This window comes from Pantherophis guttatus, chromosome 1 (genome assembly GCF_059756535.1).
Source record: "Pantherophis guttatus breed Tessera chromosome 1, ASM5975653v1, whole genome shotgun sequence".
Classification (NCBI taxonomy): domain Eukaryota; kingdom Metazoa; phylum Chordata; class Lepidosauria; order Squamata; family Colubridae; genus Pantherophis; species Pantherophis guttatus.
This window is the reverse complement of record NC_142063.1, coordinates 292624545-292648414: the sequence shown is the minus strand read 5'-3', so window position 1 is coordinate 292648414 and position 23870 is coordinate 292624545. Positions and strand designations below refer to the sequence as shown.

General features: G+C 39.4%; 1 protein-coding gene across 1 annotated transcript in view; it reads left to right on the top strand.

Moving 5' to 3' along the window:
• The window catches only part of LOC117671786 (calpain-13-like), a 107162-nt gene that overhangs the window by 69664 nt on the left and 13628 nt on the right, over positions 1–23870 (top strand). Inside the window, exons 12-18 of the mRNA XM_034427964.2 lie at positions 4791–4954; positions 5844–5880; positions 9996–10055; positions 12375–12432; positions 15896–15969; positions 20017–20085; positions 20302–20380. Coding sequence (XP_034283855.2) covers positions 4791–4954; positions 5844–5880; positions 9996–10055; positions 12375–12432; positions 15896–15969; positions 20017–20085; positions 20302–20380 — 541 coding nt within the window. The remainder of the gene's footprint in view (positions 1–4790; positions 4955–5843; positions 5881–9995; positions 10056–12374; positions 12433–15895; positions 15970–20016; positions 20086–20301; positions 20381–23870) is intronic.

Genomic DNA, 23870 nt, shown 5'->3' with positions numbered 1-23870 from the left:
TACATCTTTTGTGAAGTCCCCTGTCTGAGCTTTGGGCCTCCATCGCTGCATTTTGGAGATGTATACGACTGCAGATCTTCTTGCGCTGCGAGATTCCCCCTTCTCGCAGATGTGGCCCTCCTCACTATCGAGGGCCCACCTCAAGGAAGGGTTTTGGGACCCAGAGAGGTGGCATGTGAAAACGAGGGGATTGAGGGGTTTTTTAACAAAATTTTTAGTCAAATTTTTAAGGGGTCCTAGGGAGGGGGAGGGTCAGATTGGAATTCGGGCTGTGGGTATGGGGGATAACCCACAAGGGGGAGGGTCGGGTCTGGCAGTGAAGCGTGGTGTGGGGGATGGAGGACCCGGGATCGAGGGGGGGGTTAGAGCTTGTCCGGATAGTTTTTTGAACATCAGTACTGTAGGTGGGAGGGGTAGATATGGCGGGAGCAGGGGGCCATATCGTGTTAGGGGAGTGCGCACTCGCTGTCTACGAGCGGTGGCGTGCTCCGGCCCCCAAGGCTCTACTCGCTCCTCAGGTTGCATAGACCCTCAGGACCCAGGCCTTCGGCTGATGCTGTGCAATGCCAGGTCCGTAGTAAATAAAGCCCCCCTCATCTGTGATCTTGTTCAGGAGGGGGGTGCGGACCTGGCAGGTATTACGGAGACCTGGTTGGGCCAGGAGGGGGGGGGTTCCCCTCGTTGAAATGTGCCCGCCAGGTTTCCAAGCATTCCATCAGCCGAGGTCACAGGGGAGGGGCGGGGGGGTAGCGGTTATCATTAAAGAAGGTCTGAGACCGAGGGAGGCCACTGTTCCTCAGACGGCCGGCTGTGAATCCCTTTTTGTGAAATGGGGTCATGGGGTTCAGATGGGTTTGCTGATCACGTACCTGGCTCCCTGCCACGTGGCAACAGCCCTGCCCGAGCTACTCAACGTCATCGCCGCGGTGGCGGTTGATACCCCTAAGCTTATAGTTATGGGGGATTTCAACCTGCCGTCCGTGGGTGAGATGTCAGAGATGGCTCGGGAGTTCATGGCTTCCATGACAGCTATGGACCTGACCCAGTTAATTCATGGCCCTACCCACACAGGGGGAAACACGCTGGATCTGGTTTTTGTCTCTGGACAGTGGTTGAGGGATCTTGATATAGGGGATATAGTTACTGAACCCTTGTCATGGTCAGATCACTCTCTCCTTCGTCTCGACTTTCGAACCGCTGCACCCCGCCGCAGGGAGGCGGAGCCGGTCAGATGGTTCTGCCCCAGGCGCCTGATGGAACCTGACAGATTCCAGACGGAGCTTGGGCCATTTCCTGAGGTTCTGGCACACGCCTCGACTGGAGACCTGGTGGCCGCCTGGGATAGGGCGGCTGCTGGTGCTCTGGATCGGGTCGTGCCTTTGCGGCCTCTGACCCGGCGCCGATCTCAATTGGCTCCTTGGTTTACCGAGGAGCTGAGGGAGTTGAAGCGCCGGAAAAGACGCCTAGAGAGTAGTTGGAGGGCCAGTCTTCTTGAATCTGACCGGACACTAGTAAGATCCCACATTAGGAATTACTTAGTGGCGATAAAAGCAGCGAAATGTAGTTATTTTGCTGCTCTTATTGCGTCATCAGATAATCGCCCGGCCGCCCTCTTTAGGGTGACCCGCTCCCTGCTCCACCAGGAAGCGCGGGAGGACCCCTTGGAGGGTAGAGCCGAGGATTTTGTTCAGTATCTGTATGACAAAATCACTCAGATTCGGGAAGATTTGGACTCCGACTGGGTAGTCTCAGGGGGAGAGACAGGGGCAGGTCTTGAGAATGTTATCTGGGATGAGTTTGATCCTGTGACCCCTGAGGACGTGGACAGGATTCTGGGTAGACTGAACGCGACCACTTGTTTATTGGACCCGTGTCCTTCCTGGTTAGTACTGGCTTCCCGGGAAGTGACACGAGGCTGGCTCCAGGGGATTATAAACGCTTCGCTGAGTGAGGGTGACTTTCCCGCCGCCTTGAAAGAGGCGGTGGTGAGGCCTCTCCTCAAAAAGCCTTCCCTGGACCCGGCAATGTTGGTAAATTATCGTCCGGTCTCCAATCTTCGCTTTGTTGCGAAGCTTGTTGAGAGTGTGGTCGCGCAACAGCTCCCCCAGCACCTGGATGAAACGACGTATCTGGATCCGTTCCAGTCGGGCTTCAGGCCCGGGTACAGCACGGAAACGGCATTGGTCGCGTTGGTTGATGATCTCTGGAGGGCTCGGGACAGGGGGTGCTCCTCTGTCCTGGTCCTGTTAGATCTCTCAGTGGCTTTTGATACCATCGACCATGGTATCATGCTGCACCGGTTGGAAGAGTTGGGGGTGGGAGGCACTGTGTTGCGGTGGTTCTCCTCCTTTCTCTCTGACCGGTCGCAGTCTGTGTTGACAGGGGGACAGAGGTCGACCCCGAGGCCCCTCATATGTGGGGTGCCGCAAGGGTCGGTCCTCTCGCCTCTCCTGTTCAACATTTATGTGAAGCCGCTGGGCGAGATCATCCGTGGTTTCGGGGTGGAGTACCATCAGTACGCTGACGACACCCAGCTGTACATCTCCACCCCGGATCACCCCAACGATGCCCTTGAAGTGATGTCCCGGTGCCTGGAGGCCGTACGGATCTGGATGGGGAGGAACAGGCTCAGGCTCAACCCATCCAAGACTGAGTGGCTGTGGTTTCCGACGTCCCGATATAGTCAGTTGACGCCATCACTGACTATTGGGGGCGAATCATTGGCCCCCACGGAGAGGGCTCGCAACTTGGGCGTCCTCCTGGACTCACGGCTGTCTTTAGAAGAGCACTTGACGGCCGTGACCGGGAGGATTTTTCATCAGGTTCGCCTGATTCGCCAGTTGCGTCCCTTTCTGGATCGGGACTCTTTACGCACGGTCACTCATGCCCTTGTCACCTCCCGCCTGGACTATTGCAACGCTCTCTACATGGGGCTCCCCTTGAGGAGCACCCGGAGGCTCCAACTGGCGCAGAGTGCGGCCGCGCGGGTGGTAATGGGAGCGACATGGCGTTCCCATGTAACACCTCTCCTGCGCGAGCTGCACTGGCTCCCGGTGGTCTTCCGGGTGCGCTTCAAGGTTTTGGTTACCACCTTTAAAGCGCTCCATGGCTTAGGACCCGGGTACTTGCGGGACCGCCTACTACCACCAATAGCCTCCCACCGGCCGGTACGCTCCCATAGAGAGGGGCTCCTCCGGGTGCCGTCAGCCAAACAATGCCGACTGGCGGCCCCCAGGGGGAGAGCCTTCTCTGTGGGGGCACCTACTATCTGGAACGAGCTCCCCCCAGAGATACGGAGGATCCCGGATCTGCGCACCTTCCGCCGCGCCTTAAAGACCTTACTATTTCACCAGGCCGGCCTGGCCTAATTTTCCCCCTCTTTTATAAAAGATTTTTAAAATTTTAAATATTTTTTAGTATTTATATATTCAATTTTAAATTGGTTTTAAAAGTTTGGGGTTTTAAATTTGTCGGGGCCAAAATTATTTAATTTGATTTTATTCTATTTTTTAAATTTTGTATTGTATGTGTTTTTATTGTTTGGCTGTGCACCGCCCTGAGTCCTTCAGGAGTAGGGCGGTATAGAAATCTAATAAATAATAATAATAAATAATAATAATATCTCAGACTGAGTGGTGGCTGTGCTGTAATGAACTAAACCATGATGATATCTTTTTATGTTGCTTTCTATACTTAATCATGGTATAGCTGTTTACCAAATACTTCACACACAACAAATCAATTAAAAACAGTATAAAGTGTATGTAGTATAAAGGCAGCAGAGGGTGGTGGGAGGAGGGAAACAGAAATGAAAGGAAAACCATTCATCCAATATTTATATACAGAAAATCTGGAGTTTCTTTTTCCATTGTTAGAATAGCTTGCTTTCATCAAGACAATTTTAAGGATAAGATGCTCGGTTAAAAAACATCCAAATATTATAAAAGCTTCTCAGTATCTTGAACAAAAGAAATGATTATACATAAAAAAAATTCCATTCCCTTGAATAGAGTTGTCCCTATTTAGGTTTATTGAAGTTTTAATTCATCACGTTCTAAGTTCAACACTTCCTTTGCCCCCCCTCCCTTTGAAAATGTTTTTTCCTTTCTTTTCTTTTCTTTTCTTTTCTTTTTTTGCAAGATAGCAGTGTTTGTGTTTGTCCTTTTCCCCCCATCAAAGGCATGGCTCATAAATTATTGTTCCACTCTGAGTAACCATTCTAAATGGGATTTATACACTCCAGTGTTTTTGTAAGAATTTGTTTAGTTGTTTTTTTTTATTATGTTGTCTTTGTATGTCATCACGGTAATAATGGTTGCATTTTATTTATTGTGCCATCTTGTTGAAAATATTGGAGCCGCAAGAAATATGGCAGGGTCTATTATTTTCTTATAAGAGTGGATTTGATACAAGGTTCAGAATGCTCATGACAAACCTAAAGATGCAGCTAAAATCTCCTCTCTCTAAATATTTTCCACTCCTTTTGTTGATTCTACTATATCTTCCATAAATTATAGATAGTACAGTCTCAGGCATAGATATTTAGAGGTTAGCCCATTTATAACAAATGAATCTCACTTTCAAATAAAGTGCATGCATGGGCTTGTGCTTTTGCTATGGATATCCATGAAACCTTGACCCTTCAACAAAATCTAATCTAGCATTCTTACCATCAATTGGTAAATATCCATGTAAGTGTGTGTGAAAGTGTATGTGTGCAGTAACAAGGCTGAGAGTTAATATTCAATTCAAAGTAACTAATAACTTCTTTCCATAATATTTTGTCTAAGGGTAGAACCATAGTTCATGACATGCAGCTTGAGAAAACACGAGATATCACCACTTGCCATCAACTGAAACCCGGAGATTACATAATCACTCCAATGAGATCACCACAAAACCAAGAATTAAAGTTTCTTCTAAGAATCTTTCTAAGAAGTCAAGGTGATATAAGGTAAAGCAATCACAATTAGAACGCGAATAGTGTGAGGCAAAGAAAATCCACCTTTTCCTTTGTCATTTTTAAAGAAGCTTGGGACTCTTAAGGACAAACATCCATTTGTCTTCTAGCTGTTTTATGACAAATTAAACCTGTCTAAAAAAAAAGTTGCTAAACATTTGATGAGATTATTTGAACTACTTAATACTTGACAATGATAATTTGTTCTTAGATTTGATGGTTGATATTTGACAATAGTTAATTCTTGTCATGGAGCAGTGTTTTACATATCTGATGATCAATATGAAGTAACATGGAGAAATTGAATGTTTGAAAGTTTGTTTGCAATACGGTAGTATGTAGCATTTAACTGAAGATGATTTTTTATTGTTGATGAAATTAAATCATCTGAGAAGCTCCATTAGGAAAACCAAATATAAATCTCCATCTTACATGATATTTCAGTCTAATATAATTATGGTATTGATTATCAAATATTGGACAAGATAATTTGACCTAAGGCAAAGCTGTATTACCCTGGATCCCTTTGCATTCACTTAACTGTTCAGAGGGCTGTTACTACAGTGCAATAAATAAAATTCCATTGTCTTGATTTATCCGACAATAAAACATAATTTTCATTGTGGATTTAGAAAGTCATACTGTTTATGTGGACATTGGTCCCCCTTGGGACAAAAGAATATTCTTGTCAAAAAGAATTGTGGTTTCCATAATTTAGTACTTGGGCATAGATAATGATTTGCACACTATTGCTTGATAAACACATATTAAAGTTGAATATGATAACACACTGTCCTCTCTGGATCTTGTAAGCAATAAATAAAAATAGTCTGTCCTGATGCAGTTCTCATTTTCGTGTGTGTGATTTTTCCCCCCCTTTTAGGAAGCCAAACAATGAATTCAGTTCAGAGACGACAATGGTATGTGGATATAAAGAAGGGACGGGTAACTTGAGCGTGTACAAACGTGTGCGATCTCCAAACTTCTCAATATTGGAGTACTTTTTTGAGGCATCAAATACATAAAACCCAAACCCAAGGAACAATTTAAGCTCTTAGATAAATTTAAATTATTTAGATGATTCTAAATCATTTAGAATGATAAATTTCTTTATCATTTAGATGATAAAGAAATAACAAATCTTAAGCTCCATCCAAAATTACAGAGGAAAAAAACCCTAGAAAATCATTGGTCATTGGACACCAAAATGTTGCACTCCAATAGAAATAGTTGTACAGCCTTTAATTGATCTCTAAAGTCTGGAGATAACCGTCTTCCTTTTGGGGCCATTTCCTAGAGGTGAAGAATTTTTTTACTTTAAATGAAAGACATCTATTATTGATGTTCTATGATTCAGAACATGATTCAGACAGAATTGAAAAGCAGCTCTAGGCCTGAACCTTCTTGCAAGCCTTCAATACCTTCTTGTATTTAGAAATGTAGAGACAAGGGTAGCATTAGATTTTATATCAGGGCAGTGCGAAAGTCATGATTGTATTTATTGACTATTGAAGCAACCAGTGTTCATGCTGATCTTTAAAAAGACCTTTGAGACTATGGCACCTAAAGAATTTCTGCCTTCCTTAGGCCTGCATGGATGCCTCTATTAATAGAATAGAATACTATTCTATTCTATTCTATTCTATAGAATAGAATAGAATAGAATAGAATAGAATAGAATAGAATAGAATAGAATAGAATAGAATAGAATAGAATAGAATAGAATTTTTTATTGGCCAAGTGTGATTGGACACACAAGGAATTTGTCTTGGTGCATATGCTCTCAGTGTACATAAAGGAAAAGATACGTTCATCAAGAATCATAAGGTACAACATTTAATGATAGTCATAGGGACAAATAAGCAATCAGGAAACAATATCAATATAAATTGTAAGGATACAAGCAACAAAGTTACAGTCATACAGTCATGGGTGGGAGGAGATGGGTGATAGGAATGATGAGAAGATTAATAGTAGTGCAGACTTAGTAAAAAGTTTGACAGTGTTGAGGGAATTATTTGTTTAGCAGAGTGATGGCGTTTGGGAAAAAACTGTTCTTGTGTCTAGTTCCATGATGGCGAACCTATGGCACGGGTGCCACAGGTGGCACGCGGAGCCATATTGGTGAGCACGCAAGTGTTGCCCTAGCTCAGCTCCAGAGTGCATGTGCGCACTGGCCAACTGATTTTCAGGTCTCACCGGAAGTCGGGAAACTGGCTGTTTCTGGCCTCCGGAAGGCTTCTGGGGAGATGGGGAAGGCTGTTTTTGCCCTTCCCAGGCTCCTAGAAAGCCTCTGGAGCCTGGGGAGGGGGAAAAACTGGCCTACTGGGCCCACCGTGCCATCGCGTGCCAAAAGCAGGGGAAAGTGTGGGGAGGTCATGTGCGCATGGGCGGGAGGGCGGGGCACATTGAATTCTAGATGTGGGCACCCCCCCACGACTCCCGCGCTTTTGGCACGCGACGGCAAAAAGGTTAGCCATCACTGGTCTAGTTGTTCTGGTGTGCAGTGCTCTATAGCGTCGTTTTGAGGGTAGGAATTGAAAGAGTTTATGTCCAAGATGCGAGGGGTCTGTAAATATTTTTACAGCCCCCTTTGACTCATGCAGTATACAAGTCCTCAATGGAAGGCAGGTTGGTTATCAGGTTATCAGAAGTAAAGTTAGTTGTCACTAGTGAAAGGGTCTTTTTAGTGGTGGCATCCCAATTACAGTAATGTTCTTTCATAGAGGCTCATCTAGTGCCTATTTTAATGACATCTCAGTGCCACCTTAACCTTTCCTGGTAAGCTAAAGCCTTATTCCAAGGTGGATCTTGATTATGCTGAGCTTGTATATTAGACAACGTAATTATATCATGTTTTAAATTATTTTTATTATTATTTATCAGAGGGAATTAAGCAAAGATGATGCTGTATATTTCTCCATTATCAGTAAAATGAAATACATTTTCATTTCAAATACATTGAAAGTTTGCCTCTTTGGCAGTATTGAAAAATGGGACTAGCATTGCTATCCTTTCTTCTGTTTGAAATTTCATCTTCCTATTCTCTTGAGAGGAACAGGTCAGGCTATTTGTTTTGCATTTAATGCCACCCCTGTAACACTCAGGATCAATGAAAAAGGAGCTGTAGCACTTCACTATTTTATTCTTTCAAATCTTAGGTTGCCCTGAAAAATAGATTGCCTAATTGTCCTTGTGACACCATGCAATTTAACACTAAAGTCAAAAGGCTGCTCCAAATTTATACCAAGTAAAGTTCAACCATTTTTTATCAACAGTGGAAGTATTGCAGCCTCCTGAGATAGAGAGGTTAAATAACTTGTTTAAGACCAGCTAGATGCAGGGATCTCCTACCTTGGCAACTTTAAGCCTGGAGGACTTCAACTCCCAGAATTCCCCAGCCAACCTTCAAACCATGGTTTTATAGCTTTTAAACTTGCTTAAGTGTTCACGCTGGAAAGGAAGCAAATGCTCTTCCCTAATGTAGGTTCTTCTGAAAATCTCATTGATCCTGGGAGGGGGGGTCATCCCCCACCCCCATTGTGGGTGGCCCTCGTTTTATTTACACATCTCAAGTTACTAAAATAAGGCCAAACCAGAATTTGCAGCAAAAAGTGTAATCTTTTTTCAGGGGGGAGGGTTACTTTATAAATGAACACAATGGTGGATAGGTTTGAAACATTCCTGAAGGGCATATTTTTTCACGATCTTATTATCCACAGTTATGGATAAAGAGATTGAAATAGGTGTCCCATGAATAATGACAGCTATCTGCATCTCATCAACATTTATTTATTTCTTTGTTTTTATTCAGTCTGGATACTCCACCTGGCTGAGTGATTCACAAATAGTAACATAAAAAAATAATAATAATAGTAACCCAAACAAGATCTGGACCCAAAGTGCAAACAGAAAACAAAAATAAACACACCCAAGGGGCTCATCCATCACTACCCAAGGCTTGGAAGAACAACCAAATCTTCAAGAGTTCCTATAAAGGTGTCCAATCTTGGCCACTTAAACTTGGCTGGCTGGGGAATACTGGTAGTTGAAGTACACAAGTCTTAAAATGTCCAAGGTTGGATACCCCTGGTTTACAGAATGAATACAAGGTGGGAGCCACACATAACTCATTCCAAGGGCTGTATAAGTCAACAACCTTTGATGTGCATGACAGAAGCCTTCTTTTAACCCAGGTAGTTTTTGTTTTGTTTCCAGCTGGTTTGTTATTCTGCCAGCTCTACCCTTCTTTTGTTTTTGGTGTTTTTAATTTTGTTTCTTGTGCTTTGTAAATTGGTTGGAATTGCAGGGAGTTAGGCAGAATCATCATCATCATCATCATCATCATCATCATCATCATCATCATCATCATCATACCGGTTCTGGTGAATAGGTAGTAAAAAATGCTTTTAAAAAGTAAAAAAAAAAAGATTCCAGTGATCACGCAGCACAGTAAAAAAAACAACTTTTTTTTTTTTACTTTTTTAAAGCATTTTTTTACTACTGGTTTGCCTGAACTGGAGTGAACAGGTAGCGTTTCACCCCTGGATTATACTCAAGAGCATTCCAGATTTATGGATGCTCTTCTGTCTCATTCCACTTCTTCCTTGCTCCCTAAATCTGGCACTTTCTCCCCACAGATCACTGCAAGCTGCCCTCATCCTGGAGACTTTGTTGAAAACTTGCCATTTCACAAAGCTTTCATAAAATAACATCCTTCCTTTTTTGTTCTTTAGTTGATTGCTGGTATCGTGCAGTCTTTTTTTTTTTTCTTTCTACATCATGCACTTGCAAATGACTTGGGGCAATTTGAAGTTTCAACACAGGATGGAATTTAATTAGATAAATAAGAAAGACATGAAGGATCGGATAATAGGGCTGTTCTTGTCACTGTCAGGCTTTTGAGGTTGGTCGCGCAATATTGCCTGTTGTAAATGGCTAGAAACATAATGAATGAATAATAATGAGATGTCTCAAGTGGATTGATTTCTTGTGGTTGATTTTTATACATTTTTTTTCTTTCTTTTTGATGCAGGGTATGCTTGTCTCGGACCCAGACAACTATGAAAGCGTCTTCTTAAGATATGCTTCTCAGGTTTGTTGAATGGAAATCAAAATGTGAATCAACAAGGCTTGTAGAATTGAGAAAGGGAACTTTCCCATCTTGCTGTTAATCTATGCTTGAGCCATGCAGCTCTCATGGGTATCTCTCAAAATGCTATTGATTTGCTAGTTGTTATGACAAATCAGACAAGGGACCTGGCTACACAATAGATGGCTTGGAGTTGATTGCTTGTGGGGAGAAAGATGTCCCTCAAACAAGCAATTAACCGTAACCCTTGGCTACAAATAGATGTGGCTTCCTGGATCATATTTTAGTCTATCAGAATTACTTCCAGTTTGCACTTTCCACATTTGGAAAGCAGGCATCAGTCAATGTTTGGGTAATTGATTTGCATTCTTTCTGAGCCAAGCTGCATGTGTTCACAGGAGATGCTCTTAATGGCTTAATAAACTGTTATAAAAGATTCCTTGACTTAGTCGAGAGAAAAATTGCTGCCAAAAGCCTCTGTACAATAGACTTCTCACAGCTAATGGTTGTATCGGCACATAAAAGGTGAAAACAGCAGTGCTGACTGTGAAAGGTGCACACCGTTTGTCTCCAGGAGCAGTCAGGGCAAGGAAGGAAAATGATAGTAGTCTCCTGAGCCAAGCAAGTCCTTGCTGGAAGACAGATACCCCCAGCTTCTATGCATCTTCTGGGGCTCCTATTAAAACTCTTTGAACATGCCAAAATAAATCATCCCCCTTTCTTTTCTAATAATCACTCAGAAGCTCAGAACTTAGCTTGGAAAAGAATGGAAGACTAGAAATGGCTTTGGGCACAGATAATATAAAAACTCGGTGGCTCCGTATGTAGCCACAGAGTTTTTATATTATCTGTACCCAAAGCCATGTATATGTATATGTATATGTATATGTATATGTATACGTATACGTATACGTATACGTATACGTATACGTATACGTACACATGTATGTATGTATGTATGTATGGCCACTGAATTTTTATATTTATATATGGCTTTGGGTACAGAAAATATAAAAATTCATAGACACACACACACAATCTCCTAAGAGATTAGACAAGGTTCTATACATTCTACTTTAGTTTTCTATTTTGCTTTCCATTCCTACTGAGCTTGTAAATTGAACATAATTCTTTGTTTTTGTTTGTAATTTTTATTTGTAAATTTCTGTGATTCTTTGAATCCCCCAAGCCACTAGTACGTTTACCTTGATTATGGCTTAATGAAAGAAATGGTGGTTACTATCTAAATCAGGGGTCTCCAACTTTGGCAATTTTAAGCCTGGCGGACTTCAACTCCCAGAATTCCCCAGCCAGCTGGGAATTGAAATCTGCCAGGCTTCAAGTTGCCAAGGTTGGAGACCCCTGATCTAAATCACTGTGGAATGAAACACTCATCTGTGAAACACTGTGGAGAGAAACACTCTTCTGTTTTTCTCTCTGTGTTTCATCTTTATTTGTTTCATTTTACTATCTTCTTTATGTAGAAATAGGAAACTCATTCAAGCAGTCAGCATATAAGTTACTGCTTTTCCTATGTTTGGTAATTTTTAAGGCAATTGAATATTATGAGAAACCCATTTCTTAAACATTTGTTACAAAAATCAGCTGATTATTTGCCTATACAACATGATAAAGAAAACATCTCTGTCTCTCGGAATGTGTATTTGTATTTCCCAATAATAAATGAATCAAGGGAATTTAGAGAAGAAACAATATCTTCAAATTAGCACATAAATAAATAATGAAATCTAGCTTTTGTATCTTCCTCTGACATCTGTCAGGTGCAATTCTTTCTTGCATTTTTAAAATGGGCTATCTGGAACCCTGCAAAAATAAACCACCAAATGAGAAATGAAGCCTCAAAAAAAAGGGGGTGGACTAGAAAGAGGGGCAAAAGAAAATGAGCTAGTGGGAAAGGCTGCAAATTATCCCAAATAAATAAAAATTATTTCCATAGATGTAAAATTAAGAACTACTGTGAGAAATAAGACAAAAGGATTCCTATGCTTCAACTGCTATCTGAGATTGAACCTGGGATGTTCTGCCTGGAATGGACAGTGACCCTAGAACATATTTAATAATTTTAAGGGATTTTTTTAATATTTGTATTATCTGTATTTTATCTTGGCTGTTCACCGCCCTGAGTCCTTTGGGAGTAGGGCGGTATAGAAATTTGATAAATAAATAAATAAATAAATAAATAAATAAATAAATAAATAAATAAATAAGTCCTTCAATTAAGTGGATATAGTAACAAGACAGGTTTCCAAGGAACCATGATGTTCATAAGCATTTTTTGTTTGTATGTTTGTTCTACATTAGAACTCCTACTTAGATGCCACACAGTTACAAAGGATTCTGAATGATGTTCTCCTAAAAGGTAAAGTTCATATTTTCAGTCCAGTTTTAACTGTTATCTACATCTGATTCTGTCCCCTTACTTTTCTTTTGCATTTGGTTGTATTCAGTTGCTGTTTCTTCAGTAAGAGGCATAATTGGTACATTGGGCCACATTAACTCTGTTTACTCACTACTGTGGGGACAAAGACTGCAAACCGTCAGCAAAGTGACAATAATTGAGCTCCTGTTAAACAGTGTCTGTGTCTCAGTAGGATTGGGGCTCCAATTTGCTTAGCAAAAGGAATTTCTGATCATTAGAACTCAAAAGTCAGAATAACAGAGTTAGAAGGAACTTTGGAGGTCTTCTAGTCCAACCCCCCTGCTCAAGCAAAAGACCCTATACCATTTCAGACAAATAGTTGTCCAATCTCTTCTTAAAAACTTCTAGTGTTGGAGCATTTACAACTTCTGGAGGCAAGTTGTTCCACTGGTTAATTGTTCTCACTGTTAGGAAATTTCTCCTTAGTTCTAGGTTGCTTCTCTCCTTGGTTAGTTTCCACCCATTGCTTCTTGTCTTGCCTTCTGGTGCTTTGGAAAATAGGTTGACCACCATCTTCTTTGTGGCAAGCCCTTTAGATATTGGAACACTGCTATCATGTCACCCCTAGTTCTTCTTTTCACTAGACTAGACAAATGCAATTGCTGCAACCTTTCTTCATATGCTTTAGCCTCCAGCTCCCTAATCATCTTTGTTGCTCTTTTCTTCACTCTTTCCAGAGTCTCTACATCTTTTTTATAATATGGTCACCAAAACTCAATGCAATATTCCAAGTGTGGTCATAATAAGGCTTTATTGATTAGCACTAAAACTTTCCAGTTTCCCACATTCCTCCCATCAATCCTTTCCAGATTCCCTTACTTCCAGTATATGGTGCAGGTGAAAAGAAAAGAAAAAAAAACCTCCTTTGGAGGCCTAATTATAATATCCCTACTTTTGGCTATATATATTGTATATATTTATTGTAACTGGTTCACCTGAATGAGGTGCTTTGCCTCATACAGGTACATCAGCAAATAAGGCATCAAAGCAGAGCTAATCTGTTGCTTGGCTTTGATCAAAGTGGCCTCTGTTAATGTTCAGAAAGCACTTTTAAAAAGCGAATCAAACTTCAGCAACTGTTCTGCAAGTAAGAACTGGGGCATTGTGACATATCACATAAGCACTTCAAAGAAGTTCTCCACTTGAACCTTCACCACAAGAAAATGCCTCTTGAAAGGTCTGCACAACCCTAATTGGAAATGAAGATATTTCTGCAGTGACATAGATCTTTGGAAGTCCCTGGACTTCTAGAAGATCTGAAAGATTGATTTGCTCTGATCTAAATTTAGCTGGCCCCAAAATTGTCTAGCAATCCTAATGCACTGGCTCATCCAGGATTTTGCTGGTTAACAAATATTCCGGGTCCAGAGTCCCTTGCAAAAGAATATTGCTATAACACTTATATATTTCTATGTTTATTTTTAATCCTTTTTATTGTCTTGCTTGTTTTATGTCAGATTGTTTTATTGAAATGTGTATTATTCTTTTTTCTGTGCATATCTTAAAGATCCTGTAGAACGAATAGAATAACAAAAATAACAATAGGAAGTATTTAGTATTCTGCATTTTAACTCAAGGGGTTACCAGATGCTACTTTCCAATTCTTTCTATCTCACTAATTAAGATTTACACAGTGAATATTGACTTTAGATTTGATTGTGAATTTTACATTATTGAGTCATAATCTTTTTAACCCTGAAAAAATGGGCCAGAAATGTATTCAATATTAAACAAACATGCCCACAACATTACTATAAAAATTGGTATTTCATGCTGTCATATTTTGATATAGGAATGTATACATAGACAGGCAGATATTTGTGAATTTTACATTATTGAGTCATAATCTTTTTAATCCTGAAAAATGGGCTAGAAATGTATTCAGTATTAAACAAACAGTATTTCAGACTGTCATAGAAATGGATAGAGATAGATAGATAGATAGATAGATAGATAGATAGATAGATAGAGATTTTTACTAGACAGAGTGTTTTCATACATAAACCTTTCCTTTTCTGTCTTGTCTATGGAGATTCTCAGCCATCCAAGTCATGGTTGTCCCAAAGTTGCTTTTTTTTTTTCTTCTCAAGAGGCAACTGGACTTTCTGAATTTTCTTTGAAGACATTTCGCTTCTCATCCAAGAAGCTTCTTCAGCTCTGACTGGATGATGGGGAGTGGAAGGGTTTATGCTCTTCGTAGACAGCTGATCATTTGCATTCTTGTACTAGATCATTAAGGTCCCCTGGAGATTTTTCTGTGTCACCAGGGTCACCTGAGTGGTGCAAATTGGTGTGGAGCCTTCTTGGAACTGTTGAAAGGATTGTGTTGTAGAGGGGAGATAGATGATGTTGTATCCCTCCCCCTCTGTTGAGAGAGGGCTGTTCAATTTTTGACATAGATGGCCTCTTTGACCCCTCTTTCAAACCAGCGATCCTCTCTGTCCAAAATATGGAATTTGTTGTCTTCAAAAGAGTGGCCTGTGTCTTTTAAATGGAGATGGACTGCTGAATCTAGTCCTGAGGTGTTTGTTTTTCTATGTTGTGCCATGTGTTTATGAAGTGGCTGTTTCATTTCCCCAATGTACAGATCTGCATATGGCTCACTGCATTGTACTGCATATACCACGTTGCTCACTTTCTGTCTGGGTGTTTTATCCTTGGGGTGGACAAATCAGGCTGTTGAACTTTGGTGGCAAACTACTTAAAAGTATTGCCTCTTTCTCTATAATATTTAGATTTAGGGGTAGAAAAGTGAAGCTGACAAGTGAAAAATGTCCCAAATGATATTATGGCTGACTTATGGATGACCTTTACATTAAGTTCAATTTTTTTTAAAAAAAATGTTTTGCAATTGTTCTATTTATCTTTTTAAATTGCATTTTCATTGTCTTGTCTGTTTACAAAATATTTGAGAGGCTAAGAGAGAAATGTCTTCAGTTTGTCTTCGGTTTCAGCTTTAAAATGTTGGGTAAGGCTGGCAAAAGTAGGGGAAGATTGTGCTATATGGAAGGCTGTGAAACACTTATGAATCCACATCTGGACCTTTATATCTTGTTATTTTAGAGCTTGCACCATTCTGTTCTGTTATGATCTCATCCACCTTTTGTATCATACCAAAGATAGAATATGACTATTGTGCCCTTTCTCTCCCTACCCCAATCTATTCCTGCTGTCAGGAAAGCTGTTTTATATGTATTAAAATCATACTCTTTGTCGATCTCTCTGTGATACACAAGGCATGATCCAGCTCTTTCCCAGATGCTCATGTATTTCACAAAATGCTGTGAACAACAATCACACTGGACTCCAATTTTCCTGGTTTCAAGGTAAGCCATTTCAGTGTGGTGTGGCTTCTAACCCCTCATTCTTGATGTATGTTGCTTTTTTATTTCTCTGCTTATAGATCTAATGGCTGGCCTGGGAACTGGAGATGGATTCAGCTTTGATTCATGCAAAAGCCTTTTAGCTCTGATGGATGTATCTTTTCAACAAATGCAATAAACTTTCCTTATGCTTCCCCTTCCTTGCTTTGAGTTATAGCTGTGCTGAGTTTCCCATTGCACAAGTCCTGCAAATAACTACTTACCATAAGATCTGCCAAGTATTTATGAAGAAATGCTATGAATTGCTATAATCTTCATCTTTGGACTTTTCTCTCTGCCAGAGATTTTTACATGGAAGGAGAAGATGTTCATAATAATCCTCCCTGAATGTCCCTTTTTTTCAGCTTCAGAAAGCCCCAATCCCCTTCTCCAAAAATCCAAAATAAACAACAACAACAAAACCAGATTGTATTCGTGCTAATAAACTATTGGGGGAAAATATTTCATCTTCTACCCTATAAGAAAGCTTTCATTAGGGACTAACCACAGATGGATTGATTATATATTAATAAAAACATCAGTCTAAATGGGGATCCAAATTCACTAATGACACTTTGACATTTAATCAAACCAATTGTCCTTACAACACTTCTGTGATTCTGTCTCATAGAAGGACCATGTATGCCACCCAGCCCAACATTCTGCTCCACAAAAGATTCTAACTTAAAGTTCCTGTAACAGATGGCCTCTGCTTGAACATGCAGTCAAGGGAAGCCCCAAAAGAGTCAGGGTGTTCACACTGGATGGTGGGGAGATGGTCAGAGCTGAAGAAGCTTCTTGGGTGAGAAGCAAAACGTCTTCAAAGAAAAAGCAAGAAAGTCCAATTGCCTCTTGAAAAAGCACCTTTGGGACAACCATGACTTGGATAACTGAGAATCTCCATAGACAGTCAGTCAAGGAAAGATTCTCTCACCATTTAAAAAATAGTTTTATCTGATAATTTCCTAATTTTCAACTTGAAACTGTTTTCCTCTGCCACATATTCTTGTTTTCTCCTGGGTTGGTATAAAATAGATCTTGGGAATCTTGTGTGTTATCCAATTTCCAGGTCTGTCTGTCTGTTCAGAAAATTTCTATCCTTGCCTCAATCAGATGCCTTCAGTCTTCTCTTCATAGAACTCAATTTGTAGTTTTGTGATCATTGTTCCAATTTATCTGAATGCTTCTTAATATTTAGTGAGCTAGATTGGATACAATGTGAAAAACAGAGTATGACCAATAGAGGAATGCAGGAAATCACAGAAAAAACAACAGCTATACTTCTGTGGCTATATTTTAAATCTGCATTTAATCTCCTTTGGAGCTATATCATCCCAGTGCCTGATACATGGTTTGTAGCCAACTACAGTTTCTGTCACTTTTTTCACAAGTACTATTAGTAAACGAGATATCCTCCATTCTATACCTGTATGTTTGATTTCTTTTTCCCAAGGGAAGAACACATTTCTGTTAAATTTCATTCTGTTATTTTTAGCCTGTTCTGTTAATTTAGAGTGTCTGTTTTGAAGTAGGTTTCCATTTTCTATCATATTAGCTATCTCATCCAAATGTGTGTTGTCTACAAAAGTGGTAAGCATTCCCTCCAGTTTTTAATCAAAGTGATGTTGAAGAGGATAGGAACCTGTATTGACCCTTGTGGCACTTCACTTGATACCTCATTCTAGTTTGATGAAGAACCATTGATGAGCACTTCCTATTTGAACTAATTCTGCATCTATCCCATTATCATCAAGCCAAACATAATGGACTTGCTAATCAGAATGACATGAAGTACTTTGTGATGCCTTTCTGAAATAAAGATATAGTACATTTATAGCATTCCTGCAATGAAAGTGCCAGATTTGTTTTAAAAAAATAGATAAGCTTAGTCTGGCAGAACTAAACAACTAGATTGTTTTCAAGATATTTATAAAGAAATCTCATTATTAAGAATCTTTTTAAAAACCTTAGTATTATTACTAGTTCCCTGGATCAGTCTTTTCTGAATAAGTGAAATGAAGGGAAATGAAGCATCATTTCCCTTCTTCCATTGGTCTGGGATCTTATCAATGCCATGATTTCCAAAAGATAGAAAAATAATAACGATGATCATACCTTTCATCCATGCAGTGATATTGACAGACTCTTCTTACCAAGTAGCATAGGTGGGTGTGGAAAGTTGCAAGTACATCAGAAGAAGATAAAAGGGCATTGGAAAAGTATCTGAAGGATAATGAAGAAGATGCCCTGAAGCTAGTACATCAGATATTCTTACCAAATACTGAAGAGATCAAACTGGGCGACAAGAAAGACCAAATAAAAAAGGCAAGAGACATGGCAAGGCAAAGCATTATATGATCAGTGCATAAAAAATTAGCAGGCAAAGCAGATAACATAAGACCTGGAAATGGTTAAGAGCAGGAAAGTTGAGGAAAGAGGCACAGGGATAACTACAAACATTGGCATGACTAAGTAGCAACAATAGTGTATTAGAATGCCTCAAGAAGTACCATTTGCCTGCTAGAAAGAAATGGTGGGACCTCGAATTAAAATAATAGAAAATGAAGAAGCTAAAGTCTCTGAGATTTTAAAATACAGACGGGTACCTGCCATGTAACATTCCAGACTTAACAATTGTCACAAAAAAGTCTGGATAGTGAAGCTGTAATGCCTAGACACAGCATAATATAAGGAAAGAATTAGAGAAAATCACAAAATACAATGATCTGCAAATGTAAGTAGAACAGTTGTGGCAAAAGAAAGCAAAGATAGTACTAATAGTAAGAGACACCTTAAATGCAACCCCAAAACATCTGGAGCACCATCTGAATACCATCGGCTTTGATGAGATCACCATCACTCAATTGCAAAATGCACCTTTACTTGGAACTGTGATGTGATGATACCTTTAATAAGATCCTTGGGAATGGCTCAATCTAGTCTAAACATCTGGCTGACTATGAAACCAACCATAATATTAATAATTTATTAAATGTGTCTGCCACCCAACTCCTAGTGACTTGGGGTGGCTATTCTAACAATCTGATAATTGTTTAATCTTCTGCTGCATTTTCTAAGCTTGGAATAAAAAAAAAAAATCAAGTACCTTCAAACTGAAGGTTAAAAAGGATAGAATGGATGCAGTCAAAATTGTTTCATCCTGACAGACAGACAGTTGTAGCCTTGAAATGTTTATCTAGAGTTCTGACAATGAGAATTAACCTTTAGTATAAAATTTTAAACAATTATGTAAAAGCCTAGGTTGGAAGGCAAATTTAGAAGGCTTCTATGATCAGACCATCATTAATTGCCTCAGTCACATGCTGGAAAGTAAAGAGATGCTCAAGCATTGGCTCCAAAATTTGGTGGTGCACTTCATTATTACCTAATGTGTTGTTCTCAATGGTTGAGTAATGGACTTTTCTACTTGTTTCTCTCTTTTATTTCCTTCTGAATCGCCTCTCTCTGTTTTTTCTCTGTCTGTCTCTCTCTCTCTTTCCATCAAATTTAAAAATACTTCAAACAGTATTTGCTGTTAGAACAAGAAAAAAATAGGAGTCTCTGGAGACACTGTACCAAATCCCTTACTCTGTACTGTGGATTAGGGAATTGTGTAGGCTTTTTCCTGCTGTTGCAAATCCAGCAGACAGATAGATGGGCAGTAATCTCTGGCCAGCAAGGAAAGCCAGAGGCATTCTGGGAGGGAGCTCAACAGATCAAATATATGAGCTACCACACATTCAGATCTGCTGTTTGAGGCACATGGTATTTTGCATAAGGCATATGTACAGTACGTCTCTTAAGCAGTCTGATCCATCTCCTATTTAAAAACACACATAGAGAAGCATTACCTGCTGGATGGAAACAAAATATCTCAGGTAGATTCTCATCAAGTTTGCTCTGTACCTGGAGAGGCATTAGCTTTGAGATGTTTTACTTTGTTTTGGTTAGAGAGGCATTAAAACCTGTAGTTATTTTCAGTTATTCTCAGTTTAGAAAGAATTGTGTCACAACATAGTAGTCAATAAGGCAAAAATGCAGATTCTGATACTTCTCCAAGGTAAGCTGCAGTGTTTCCTAAGTTTACATCTATTCCTCATTTATATCTACTGTATGGCTTCATTTATATCACACCTTATTTAAAACTTGACTACAAATACAGATAAATGCTAATGGAAAACTTTCACTCCAAGAATTTAAAAGACTGTGGAGAGCATTCAAGAAATATGAGGTATGTATGCAATTTATTCACTTAGTTTCTCAACTGTTGCCATGACTATCTTTTTGTCCTATTATTTGTTAAACTGTTAATAATATTACATTATTAAACTAAGTATATTTCAGTTCCCAGCCTTTGTGTCATTAGACAAGTGTGATCTTCCACAGTACTTACAAATAGATTTTTTTCCTGTTTTAATATATTATCTTAAATATAAATATTTTTCAGGATATATTTGGAAGAGAGGATGAAAATAATTCTGGATTCCTAACTGTTTCAAGTTTGCGAAGAATTGTGCAAGAAACAGGTAAGTTGATACGCTGATGTTCCTTGAAAATATATTCAAAGTTATTTTGAAGTATGATACATTTTAAAAAATAAAGTAGAAATCAACAGGGTAGCTTTTTCCTCTGTTCCAGATTTTTTTAAAAAAAATGGAAACTCATTGATTTCAATTTTACTCTCATTTTCACTCATTCCCATGGAATGCAACTTCAAAATTCTTTGTCTTAACACTGCCATCTGCTGAATAATGAAGGAATTTCAAAAAAAAAAAACCCTTTCTCTTTGCAGTTTCATGTTCACTTCCTCAGTTTCTGAGTTGTAACTGAATTGTTTGGTGGATGTACTTATATATGGAATCCATCATATTGTACAGAAGATGCTAATATCCACTAATGTACTTTTAAGATGAACATTTACAAGTCTAGATGGCAGTGCAAGTTACAGTATTGATTTCCCGTGTGAGGAAGTAAAAAGGAAGAGGTAAGCAAATGCCAGAGAGAGAAGGAGGAGGAGAACGGTGACAAGGAAGAAGGGAGGAGGAAATTGTTAGCTCTCTAAGAGTACTATGATTTTTATCACTAATGTACTGCATCAATAGAGATAAAAGGAGGGTATTGTAATAATCAAGACAATACAGTATAGTCCTGAATGGTAAACTCCATGCTGTGCAGTCCTTAAAGGCAAGCAGCAAACAGTATAGTTAATGAACTGAAGAAAAGTTTCTATTTGCCTGAAAAAATACTAATATGTATATAGCAAAGTCTGCTTCTTTTTCTGAAACGGCGGAAAGTATAACCCCAAATAAAATTCTTTTCCTGTTCTCCATTTAACAAATATTCTTGGCTTCTTAGAAAAGAATCCATCAATCTGGTTAATACTATACCTCAGGGCTATCTATCTGAGTAAACTATTTAAAAATAATACTTGTTTGGCTTTGATTGTGGATTACATGTCAAACACCCCACACCCCCACACCCCTACTGCTTTCTTATAAAAAGAAGCAGAATTATAGTTCCAAGTTCCAGAATACATCAGATTTTCTACAAAGGGAAGCCAACATCTGATTCCCCTACTAGATTCTATGGTCAGGTCTTCCTGTTATGGAAACTTTGACTTTGGGAAGTGTTGGATTAGGGTGAAGTATGAAGAAGTGTTTGGTTTTGGGACATCGGCAGTTTTATTAGTGATTTTTATAATTTTATGTTTTTTTTGTGGTTGTTTAGGATTATGATATATATACCATTTGTCTGAAATGGTACAGGGTTTCCTGCATGATCAGGGGGTTGGACTAGAAGACCTCCAAGGCTCCTTCCAACTCTGTTATTCTGTTATATATAAGATGGGTCCTGAATAGAAACAAAGAAAGATTGGAAAAAGATACATGGGGTGTTATCTACAAAGCTAAAGGATCTTAAACTTATCCTCACTCCCCACTTTCCCACTCCCAAATGCAGGAAGTATTTAGACAAACCCTAGAATTCATACCCTCCCAAGCTTGCAATGGGAAAGGAATTATACAAAGCAACAAGAACAACAGGAAGTGACCTGAGCAGCACAATTGTCTTTCATTGTCACCTCTCCTATGTGAGGGTACTGAATAATATGAAATCTCTTCTATATCAGAGCACACAGAATTTCCAAACTGAATATTAGGATGTGCTTTGCCACAAGGTTTTTAGTTACTAGATCTACGCATATTCATTCATAAAATGGATCCATTGAAATCATTGGAATTTAGTACAGTATTAACAGGGGATCCTAACGATTTTGATGAATTGTTATTCTAAGTATCGTCAAATCAAATCTTTTATTTCTACATTCAATGGCCACATTACGTACATTATTGGTATTCATATTTTATGCAAAGGAAATTGTGGAACATGAGAGCCCATTAATCTTGCAAAGAGTCCTCAGAAATCCTCTTTGCAGTGATGAGTCCAAACACACTACAGCAACTCAGAACAGCAGAAAAAGGAAATAGAACATCTATACAACATATTCCAACAAAATGGGTATCTTTGCAACTTTATCAAAAACTCATGCAACCCAATACAGCACAACCAACACAAACCCTAAAAAGAATTATAGTGCCATATATCAATAATATCTTAGAAACCACCAACAGACTACTACAACCATATGGAATCAGCATAGCACACAAGCCAACTAAAGGCCTTCAAAACATCCTAAGCAGACCAAAAGACCCAAGTCATCTACAAAATACAATGTAAGGACTGCAACAACCACTATGTAGGACAAAAAGGCAGAAGATTGGCAGAACGCATCCATAAACACCAACTAGCAGTCAGAAGACATGATGAAAATTCTATATATATTTCACAACATATATAGACAGATTTAACCATAGTTTCAACTGGGAAAATGTGACCATCCTAGACCAAGCCAAGTCCAAAAATGCCAGGGAATTTCTAGAAGCCTGGCACTCTGACAAATCAGCCATCAATAGACACATAAACATTAACAACATCTATAAATTATGCAGAAGTGACTAACACCCAGCCCAAAAAGGAACAAAAATCCAAGCACCTCTCCACCAGCAATCAGCACCAGATCAGCATAGACTAACTCCAAGGTTAACATCAGACCAACAATCAAATAAACAATACCCCAGTCAAGAAACTGCCAAAGAAGCCAACAGCAAACAGCCCAATCAAAGAATCTCTAAATGACCCCCAGGACAAGCCACCAGAATATAAACTGTCAGCAAACTACACTCCTTAGTAGCACTGATGATGTTACCTAGTTTGGGTAATGAACATCTGAAAGAAAACAAGCAAGCTCCGAGAGCACCAAGAACCCCTCATGTCAACCCTGAGCACCAAATATTATCCTTTATTAGTATCCTCTTGGTTGCCTGAAATTTTACTAGTAACTCAAAAATTCAGGTTACTTACATAACTGGACTTGTCCTGTATCACATCTTTAGCTTTCACTATACCTTGTTTCACTGGTGTTAAAATCTATTACTGTACTAGAACAGTAATATTGCAGTGAGGTGATTTAAACAAACTCATTTAGAACTAAACTTAGTAGTATTACTCCCTGCTTTGGGACTTAGATGGGAAAGAACCCTTTAAGATAAGATTGTTTTTAAAACTTAAGAATCTCTGTTCTTCAAGAGATCACTTAATTATTTCTCGAAGAAAAGGAAAAAAATAACGGAGGAGTTCATTGCACCTTAAAAACATTTGTTTCATTTCTGTAGAAGTAAAAGAGTTCATGGATGAATTATTATTATTATTATTAGTCATATTTCTATGTCGCCCACTCTCCGAGGACTCTGGGCGGCTTACACCAAAGACAGTATACTAAATAGCATATTGCCCCCTAACAATCTGGGTCCTCATTTTACCCACCTCGGAAGGATGGAAGGCTGAGTAAACCTTGAGCAGGTGAGATTTGATCCGCTGATCTGCTGAACTCGCAGTCAGCTGAAGTAGCTGCAGTACTGCACCCAAACCACTGCGCCACCTCGGCTCTTCCAATTGTTC